Raw genomic sequence first — 10,895 nt, forward strand, 5'->3', positions numbered from 1 at the left:
ACCTATCACAATTTTTGAGTAAAATTAGAACTGATCATAAAAACATTAAATAGAAATATTGCCAGAGGTTGTCAATATCGCGGGCTTTAAGTATCGTATTAGTGTTCCTATGCCCTTTTCAACTTACCGAGTAGTAAACACATCAATGTGTATGTACATAATTTTTTTATTTGTGGTTAATTTAATAAAAACTTACCATTTCCGAATGAAAAATGCTTTTGTTTATTACACATAGAGGTTTATTAAATTATTTTTAACATACGAATGCTTACATGCATATATGGTATAGTATATGCATAGTTATTACAAAACATCGCAAAAATCGCAAAATACTGAATAATATTTTCGTACAGCAAATTTTTATGAACATAAACATTTTTACAACCGAATTCACGAAGAAAAGTATGCCGAATTCAATGCTACACGCAAACAGTTATGTCGGTGTAAAGTATTTTAAACTAATTTAAAAAATATATAACATTTATTGTGTTATATACTATATGTACACATGTTTGAAACTGAGATATAGTAAACTATATAACGATATTTTATGCTTTTGACGGTTGTTTGTGAAAACAAGCGTTAGAAATACTTCCATAAATATTTAGATTTATTGCATATTATTTCCTTAAAAGTGTACATATACATATATGTATAATTAATAAGTGATTACGTACTAATAGTCTTTGGAGTCAACATAAATAAATTATTTAAATTATTTTAACTATTTGTATAAAAAAGTATTTTTTTGGTAATAAATTCAGTATCTATGAAATCACAAAACATTGGTTTCTCCAATTCTATAACACAGCTTGCTTAATATTGGTGTATAGTGCTTTAATTCAAATCTTAACTAAAATTTTGAACTCTTGTGTTTCATGCAAAGTGTTGGTAAACCACTTCTGCAGCTTTACCTTGCAAAGTGAGCCCCTTCCTAAGTAATTGAATATGTAAATCCAGAAAAATTAGAATAATTTTGACTTTCGCGACCGTAAACATTACTATCTATAAAATAATTGCTTAAAATAAAAATGCCACCATGTTGCATACACGTTTTGCATTCAATTGAAAGATCGAAACATATTCAAACGGTTAATTTAGTTTACATTATAATTAATTTATTTTTGATTTTAGTATTTACATTTCTAAGTTGTTTCTGGATGGTTTTCGGTTTATTTGCGAACTCGCGAATTGATAAATTTACCATATTGTTATAAGTGTATATTATCTTACGTGGTGTTTTATAAAAATCTTATTCTATCGCCATTTTTTTGCAAAACAAAAAAAATAAATAAACATGGAAGGTATATATTGATATTAAGCTATATGTTTTATATACCATGTATGTATGTATATTGTATGTGTGTATGAGCAAACCGTATTGGTAATACAATTACAAATACTATTACATGCTTAACAACGAATTATCTTTTTGTGGCAGCTTCTTAACGAAAATCGAAAATACCGAGTTCAATAAATGTTTAAATATATGTGTGCCTAGTAAATAAACTTAATTATGAGTATACTTTTGGTCAGAGCAAGGACCAGAACTGCATTCTTCTTTGACATTTGTGTTTTGTTTTCTTACACCGCTTGTGTACACAGATGCAGCAAGTGTATAGCCATTCAACCGTCGGAAAGTGCTGGAGTTACCCAGCCGTATTTTTCGTGTGTTTTTACCAATGAACGGAATGCTTCCTCCGCTGTTCGTCTGTTAAAATGAACAAAAACAAAAGTTATTTATATTTTGTCATTATAGATTTTAAACGAAGTTCTGATGTGCATTATATGTGTGTCACGCATTTAATGGAGCAAATTATGTGTAAGAGATGTCTGTGCATTTTTACTCACCTACTAAAATCCTTTGAACCCTTTGTTTTTCGCACAATACGTCCCTGTCCCTTAACTAAGCTCGCTGCAAACTGCATTAAGACCGCCTCTACAGTGTACGCTGAGGCCCAACCGCGTGGCGTTAAAAGTTCCATGCAAATTGCTCCACCTTCCATTACGAAGCCCTTTTCGATTCTTGGTTCGACTACTCGCATAAAAGGCGGTGCGAATGGGAATTTATCGGGAAATACAAGATGCAGGAGTATAAATGGAATGTTCATCTCAACCATGTCTTTCGCTAATTTCGAATCTGGATCGACGATATGGAGTCGTGCGTACCACTCATACAGATTGTCGTTTATAAGTTCCACCTGTGGCATCAACATTCATCGCGTAGCATAATCATTAATAACTCAAAATTATTCATATACATAATTGTTTGCTTACCGTGAATACTGGATCGTTTTTACTATTGTGCATTTTTTGTATCTCCTTGTATTCTTTCATTAGGCGCCGTGCCCGAATACTGTGATCGGGAACATGTTGAACATTGACTGACATAACCATTCTACTTGTAGCTGGTGAAACTCTGAAAAAAGCAAATTTCACCTTAAAGAAATTAGTAGAAAAAAAGAATTTATCGTTATGTACCTGTTATCTTGTCGACGTAGACGTCTACCCGGCGATTCAGCTACAACACCGGCGCCTAGCGCATTACCGTTTGAATTTTTCGCCGTCACATTGCCGCTGACATTTCCTCCAGAGATATTCCCACTTGCGCTACCCCCAGCCTCAGCCGTTTTATCACCACTGCCACTGCGACTTCTACTCTTGTTGAATTTTCGTATAGCCGCGGTCACTTTCTCCTTAAGACGGGACGACATTTTTCAATTTTGCACTCGCCTATATTTATTGTTATTGTTATTTAACTTAAGTCTTTTGTTCTTCGGAGTAGGTGTTGGAGCTGCCCACAATTGAAACTCTATATTTTCGGTGGTTTTCTAGTAGTTTCCGAATGCTTGCTCAGTTCCACGTTCTCATTTGAGCACAACTGTTTCTTCAATCTTTCAGTCTTATACCTATAACACTTTTCATCTCGAGAAATTCAAATTGTTGCACAATGCACCTGGGTGGGAAAGAAAATCTAAAATCAAAACATTAAACAATTTTTTTTATATATTATACATACTATATTAGAGATACAAGCTTAGTAAAATGTAGTTTAGCTGATTTTATTATTCTCAGAAGATAGAAAGAAAAAATCTTAATTCAATTCTACAATTTTAGGTTTCCAGAAAATTTTGGTTTTTTGTTATAAGATAGCAAGAAAGTTTAACTATGGAAACAGGAATAAAATGAAATATATAAGAAAAACTAAATAAATTGTAATTAATATTGCATAGAACCGATTCGATTTAGGTATATATTCAGACTATACGTCAGACGCGAGAATTATAATAATTTATTGTTGATTCGTTGATAGAGAGAGAATAGAGGAGATAAATAAATATGTTTGAAGAGTGTGATTGCACCAGCAAAATAGTCGGTAAAAGTCAACAAAGGAAAACAAGAATGAGCGGATATGAATAACAAGCAAATACACTTACATATGCAAAGCAATATTCATAAAAATGCGAAATTAAACATTTTGTAATTAATACTAGCATAAGTTTATACTATAAACAAAATGGAACGGTCTTATATTTAATAAAATTTATTTACTCGCACATAGTAAAATCTATCCAAGCATTGTCGATTCAAGAGTTAAATTGGGAAGACATTTTTGTATAGATTTGTTTGAAAGAAATTAAAGCAACTTAATTCATAAAGCGTTCTGTTTTTCAAAGGTTAACAACTGATAAAAAATATGAAAATGTAAAGGGACAAGAAAAAATATATCTTAATTTGTTGTTGAACACGTGAGGTGCGTGTACATGCAACATGCATCGGATGTATTATGTAAATCAATGTATACGAAGGAGGTGCACTCCAGCAATAGAATGGGTGAAGTATTTAGTTTATGAACACCGCAAGCCAAGCTGTGATGTTTAACGATAAAAACCGCCCAATTTATTTGCACCCCCCTTTTTGTTATATTTAATTAGATAATGTAGTTATTGGAGATTTGATTTTATTTCAATTATTTGTGGAATAAATTAATTCAGAACAGAACCAATAAAGTTTGCAATAAATATTGTCATATTTAGAAACCGGGCAGAGAGAGATAAAATATGCTTATATTCACTTATTTTTTAATATGTACATATGTATGTTTGTATATGCACCAATACACATCTGCGTCATAGTAAGTGCATTTTCACGCGCCTGCACAAGCTTGTGGTAGCAATTATTATATTTTTATAATACCCGTAGTGTTATATTCCTGCTGTCAACAATTTCCTATTTATAGTGTTCGGATTTGCAAAGGTATGGCGGTGGTCTGAGTTGTTGTTGGAAGTATTTAAGCGTAGCAGACTTACATTGATTCAATATTTTTTAAGGATTTGTTATTGAACTTATGGTATTTTACTAAAAATCACCAGATTCCATTATTAAATGTTCCCGAAAAACTAGTAAAAGAACACCTTTGAGCGAATAAATAAAATTTTCTTCAACACAGTCGAGCAACTTCAGTACGAAGTATTTCTGAAGGAAATTTATTTTTCTGCTGTGAAAATGTCAGATTCAGTTAGTTCAGGAATAGCTCAGTAAGAAATAATTTTTATAAATATTTGAAAGTATAGGACGTTGTATGTATGTACATATGTACATAATATCGTAATCCATAATGAAACACATGTGTGCATACTTTTAAAATAAAGTAGGTGGTACATACATACATATGTATATGTAAGTATGTATACGAAAATATGCATTTAATTATTTAAAGCACTCGTATGTCTATCTGCCATTCAGGAACTCAGGTTCCAATTATTTAATCCCATTTCTGGTATTCTTGATTAAATTGATAAACAACAGAACCACCAACAACGGTGCGAAATATATACAAAAGAGGTGGCATTATCGTGAATTAGGCATACTTACATACTCATTTATTTCATTTTATATGTAAACATACATACATATACATATATGTATGTCAGTTTAATCGGTTTAAAGAGCATTATCTACCTGCAAAAATAATATCGTAAATTCTGTTTAAAAATTGATCCTCGAGATGGAATCTGGGGTGACATATCGGGTTCTTCGGGAGCAATACTCTTATTGTTTAAAAAGCAGTTTTGAAGAATATTCCCATTAGTAATGTGGACCAATAAGTAACACTGTTAAGATACAAAATAAACGAATCCACACACATATACAAGTATACATACGTACATATGTATGTATATAATATATATGTACATATATGTATGTATTAGAACGTTCGACCGATATTCTAATTATCAGAAACAAATTCTATTGTGCACAGCACTCTGTGGACGCATTTAGTAGATGCACTTGCGGCATATGGAAATAAGTATATTGATTTACATTTAATTGCGTAGTGCTTTTGTATGAATATACATACATATGTATGTATATACATACCTTCCTTTATATGTATATACATATGTATGTATAAGTACATAAACTGCTCTTTTCGTCAGGTGGGACATGCAAATATATTTCCTCTCTACATGTACACAAGTGCACACGCGTATAGTACAATAAACGCGCATGGTTGGGAACAAACAAAGGCGGATAAAACTTGGCGTCTTTTCTTTCAAGCGATGCAATGTGCATGCAAATAAATATCCGCGCTGCACACACACACATTAACAAAGGTGCTATAAAAGAATATTGTAATCTGCAAGATACGACAGATGAAAGTAAGTAAAAGTGAATCACTCACATTAAAACTGCTCGCTGTGAATAAAAGCATCTATAAAATGCAAGAGATCGCCATGTATACATACATGTATGGTAAACGAATAGTTCGTCGACATGGGGAATATTGAACATGCCTACATATGAAAACCTACTTATTTTATTTTTTTTTCCATTTGAAATGTATAGTAAATTAATCCGCCCATTGTTGTTGCAAAACGCATATGCAATTAAATATATGCGTATGTGAATTTATTTATCGATTAAGCGTATGTCAACAATCAGCGAATTGCCGCTTGCAACTAATTTCCCGAGTAAATAAATAATAAATGTGCATGTGTTTATGTACATAGCATATGATAGAGCTAGTTGGTTTATGTTCGCAAATTGTTGTTCAAACTGAAAGCTTTCGTTTATTATATTTATAAAAAAATTAGTTGAAGTTTGATTAGAAATACGAAAAGACTTTTTCGGCTACCCAATATGTAGAGGTATCTAAGTATGTATGTACCATACATGCAAACACACGATAAATGAATTTATATTGGTGCTTCCAAATTGGCAATTCTTTGTCCAATCTTCTACGCCTACTTAGGGTGGTCATCTTAATGCCACATGTCAATTGGATGGTCTTAACTTTTGTGTATTGCCTCCAAACAGCTGATGGATTTGTTGAGGAATGTTGGTGTTGTTGCAATGCATCGCTCAAAGTTTACATTCAATAATAAGCCTTTGTTTATCAAGGCTGCCATGGTGGGACTCGGACAGCTGCTGCAGTGCTTTGAACTTTTGCCAATGACGCGATATACATTCTGACATATTTATGTACATACATATGTATATAATAAATTAATGATTCGTAAGAACTGATGCTGTTTGTGGGTTTTATGGCCTCGATGGCAACAACAGCTAGGAAACTGAAGACTTGCCAAGCAAGTGAATGATACACACACGCGGATTAAGCAACAGCCGCTGCTTCATCTTTTATTGTATGCGCAATTAACGGTGATGGCTAAATTGATATGATTAAGTAATGCAATTTGAATGGTTAAGCGTACCCGGCTTCTAATGCATTTATAAATTATAAGTTTGCCATAATTAAGTCAGTATCAACGAGGGTGAGGTCCACAGCTATATGATACATTTGCTGGTGATTTGGTACTTTTATTTCGGAAGTCTTTTGCATGAGGCAGGCCTTGCTATTTTAAAAAATCCAATTGTCCCGTTATTGGGCATATTGATCGTTCTGAGCTGAGATAGAGGAAAACGTACAATTAAATCGTAACAAACCTTCCTTTATTTGCTCATGATTCATTGATATTAGACATTATGGAACATGGACATAGAGAGCATTATAGAGATTTTATATAGCCACCCTGTGTAATTCGAAAAGCCGAGTTTGAGCACCAAGCAAGCGCTATACCCGTTTGTGAAGCTATGTGTTTGTGACGTATAATACATATGCTGATAAAAATAATATTTATGTGCATATAAGTATTTATTGTGAGAGCGTAGGAGTGGATGAGATACGTTGGATACACGCATAAATACACTTCACGTATTTGTTAGAGGCTAATGGAATGCGAACATTAGTCAACATTGTGCTTATTATCCTTACTAGTAGATAGTCAAATTATTTGACCTTGAAATAAGTGTTTTTCTGCTGTCCTTTAAACACATACACGACATACCCGCAAGCCCATAGAGCAAACATAAATACATAAATAATATAATAAAATATATTTTTGCGATTTAATCTCATTGAAGCCCTCAAAATTGCCTTACTTGTGAATAAATATGTGGAACGCCTAGTTGTATGCAATGTAATATTTTTCAGATTTTTTCTCATTGAGATGTAAACATAATTCACAATGAGAACGGAAACCTATGCATTTTACAACAATGGATTTCCTTAATTACAATGGAAGGAAACCATTAGGCAAACCGAATAAAATAGCATCCTTCTATTACTTACATTATCTTGTGTACTCCGGAAGTATTTAGACTTATGGCTTCAAAATCTTTCCATGCGTGTATGGTAATTGAATGAGTATTTCATTGAGCTTTTAAAATTCAACACAACATTAATTTGTTATAACAATTTAATTTCACATTTAAGACGAATTTTATGTCTGCTGATAGAGATTATAGAGGCGAAACCCTTATCGCTGTAAAACATCTTGCACGTACACACACAGACGTCATAAACACACATATGTATGTACATATGTTATGTATGTATATTATTGAATAAAATAACTCCCTCACCTTCCGAGTGCTAATCATTGAACTTGAAAATTCCAAACAAACATGTGTGCTCTTGAACAGTGTATTCGACTAATATTTAAACATTATTACATTAACTAAATAAAGCCAAATTTTAAATAAGCCAGTCAAGCATAATAAATGAAACCTGATAGGCCTTGATACTGAACGTTAATGTGTTGTGGGTTCAAGTTTTGATCGAGCCAAAATCTCCAACAAGGCATGCCTATTTTATACATACTGCAGAAAAAGGGTATTACAGAAAATGTGAGGAGTTCTAAATTTGTGCAATTTTCCACAAGTTGTTCTATTGAATATACATATGTACATACGTATCTATTTTTGTATATATGTATGCACATGTAAGTATGTAAGTATTCCTATTCTTCGCCGCTCAGCTTGTGCACAGTGTCGTTTGCAATGCTTTACTGACCTTCTGAGTAGGCAAGGTGAATATGTGAAGGTTACTTCTGTAATTATGAACTTCAAAGGAGGAAATAGGCTGTTACATGAGAGTAACATTAAAGATGTCCTCTAAAACCAACAACTAAGAGGTTAGTTGTTTTAACTATCAATATGAAATAATTAGAAATACACGGTTATAAATAATTTCACAGCCTAATTGACTAAGTTCAAAAATCAAAATTATAGTAAGGATTTCCTTAATTACATTTCACTTTATTTCGTAATAAGAACAGCATCATTGAATATGTTGGCTTCTTTCGAAAGTTTCTTAAAAAGTGAAGCTTCACGAGTAAGGGGCACCAAATTGTTCTTAATCCTGTTATTCTGTTATAATTTACGTATTGTTATACGTGTGTAAAGATATGTTTCTAAAACAGTATTTCGTTACCCATTACTTACGGATGTAAATATGTTTCTATATGTACATATGAATATTTGTATATATGTACATATATGTATATTTGTTTTGATAACATTTTAAAGTAATCACGTCCTTAGAAAAGGATAGATTATCAATCTCTTAGTAATTGTACTACTATCGATATGAGATGATTTGCAACATTCTTAAGCATCTAGATTAAAATTAATTACAAAAAATGGCTAAAAGAAATTTTACGCACAAACAAATATAAATACGCCTAGTAATTTACGAATGTAGGGATTACATACACATAAAATTTGTTCTACGCATGTACATACATGTGTACATACTTTCGCATAGATATAAATGCATGAATTTAACAGTATGTAAATATGAAGAGGAATGCGAGCTTTCGTTGACAATGGACCAAATATTAAATCTACGAATTTTATATGTGTTATAACTTCGTAGTTTGTACTCACCGTCATTCAAAGATAATTATCCGCGATTATGTGAAAGTGAAGATATAGTTTTATTTTTTTCCTCTCCACCCTTGTGAAACTGTTGGTTGCCTTTGCTGACTTTATTCTTGTGACAGCTGCCCTATCCGATACCAATACAGATGGGTAAAATCAATGCTTGCAGCTCAGATGCTGAATACTCGTTAAGAAAGCCAATTTTGCAATTTTAATATAACTTTTATGCACTCATTATGAAAATTTATACAAACATATGTCGGCTAAGAGCTTGAACCTTTTGTTTTGCATAAATTCTTTAGTTTCACATATCCCCACTTCCGTTTTGTTTGTAGCTGTTTCGCACTTTTTTGTTATTTTATTTGTCCACTGTGCCACTCACCGCATCATACAACCGCTCGTAATGAAATTCCGTTAACTTGTGTTGCAAAAATGCAAAATTTGACAGAATCTACCACAATTGCTGATTTATAAGAACATAAAACAATGGCAAGAAGTCCAAACAGGGTGATTCAGAGAAATTTGAAATAAAGCGTTTTCCTATTTATGAAAAATCATGGTCGCCCTCTGCTGGTCTTACTAACCGCCGGAAAGCAAATCACAAATTTTAAAATGCATGTGAGCATGTCCATATGTTAGAAAATATGTGAAATGTTGTAATGTGGATTCCTTGATGAATTTTCGCCTACATTTACTGTATATCCTTGTTTATTTTTAAATTAAACGAATTCTATGGTGATATTTTAATATACTTGTTTTACTTTTATTTCTTTCCAGGAAGCTACATATACATATGTAGGTATATAGGTTACTGATATTCTTCCCATATTTGTACATTATAAAGTGTTTGAAAAAGAGCTATGTATCTACTGTATTAAGAATTTAATTAATGTATGTATGTAAGTATATAAAGTACGTAATTGGTTTTCACTTTTCTAATTTTTTATGGAATCAGGAATTGAATATTCTGCGCTGGTGAAAATACCTACTAACGCACACGTAAATTTTTTTGAGAAATCACAAGAATTAATGTCGATATTTCCTCCTAAGCACGCTATGTATTGCTTTGAACTGTTACAATTAGTTTTACGTTTTTCCAAAAATTTCTACCATATATACATACATCTACGTGTAAATGTGAGTATATATTAGTGTTTATACTTTTATGTCCACAAATGTTTTGTATTCTTATAAATCAACGGTTTTGAGTATATACTCGTGGATATATGTATGTATATAGCTAAAATATTGCTATTATAAACTTTTATAAATTTTTACTTGTATGGGACTGCCTCTCAGTCCAACAAGTTAACAAAAATAACACTACACAATCGCACCAATAATATTTGGTCAATTCATATACTGTACTTCTTTAATTTTAATCTAATTAATTTACTATTTTACTTCATAAGTTAAGGGATCCCTCTAGCGTTTTCATACAATTTTTTTTAGTTATGTCCGCATAGAAATATTCCCTTGCTAATATACCTTTCTAAATAATTAGCAATCCGAAGAACGTAAAATAATTGGTGTTAACATTATCTGGATAATGAAGAATTAAAGTCACTACGGCATGCGTATTATGTTACAGATATTTGTAGAGTAGAGTATTTACGTACTATTTAACAATTTGTGCTAGAATTTGATCTTTCATGTATATATATGTA

At 32.0% G+C, this 10,895-nt stretch overlaps 1 protein-coding gene across 4 annotated transcripts; it reads right to left on the bottom strand.

Annotated features, from left to right (window-relative positions):
• Window positions 1-824: 824 nt before the first annotated feature.
• On the bottom strand, window positions 825-9,636 carry LOC120768639 (ubiquitin-conjugating enzyme E2Q-like protein 1). Of its 4 annotated transcripts, none has more exons than XM_040095407.1 (5): window positions 9,235-9,636; window positions 2,482-2,956; window positions 2,278-2,419; window positions 1,852-2,201; window positions 1,627-1,711 (listed from the first exon to the last, which is right to left on the bottom strand). In XM_040095407.1, exons 2-5 carry the CDS (start codon window positions 2,712-2,714, stop codon window positions 1,627-1,629), a joined length of 810 nt encoding a protein of 269 aa, XP_039951341.1. In that variant the 5' UTR covers window positions 2,715-2,956; window positions 9,235-9,636. The 4 variants fall into 4 exon arrangements, with proteins under 4 accessions (XP_039951340.1, XP_039951341.1, XP_039951339.1 ...); XM_040095405.1 differs by having other exon boundaries at window positions 2,482-2,974; XM_040095408.1 differs by lacking the exon at window positions 9,235-9,636 and adding an exon at window positions 3,020-3,036.
• Between the last annotated feature and the right edge of the window lie 1,259 nt (window positions 9,637-10,895).

Source organism: Bactrocera tryoni, chromosome 2 (assembly GCF_016617805.1).
Source record: "Bactrocera tryoni isolate S06 chromosome 2, CSIRO_BtryS06_freeze2, whole genome shotgun sequence".
NCBI lineage: Eukaryota > Metazoa > Arthropoda > Insecta > Diptera > Tephritidae > Bactrocera > Bactrocera tryoni.

Excerpts from the sequence above, each read along its gene's own strand:
- LOC120768639 (XM_040095406.1), bottom strand. The coding sequence starts at position 2,714 with ATGTCGTCCCGTCTTAAGGAGAAAGTGACCGCGGCTATACGAAAATTC. Across the intron at positions 2,420-2,481 it reads CTACGTCGACAAGATAACAG|AGTTTCACCAGCTACAAGTA; the intron begins GTACATAACGAT and ends TGCTTTTTTCAG. Across the intron at positions 2,202-2,277 it reads AAAACGATCCAGTATTCACG|GTGGAACTTATAAACGACAA; the intron begins GTAAGCAAACAA and ends TTGATGCCACAG.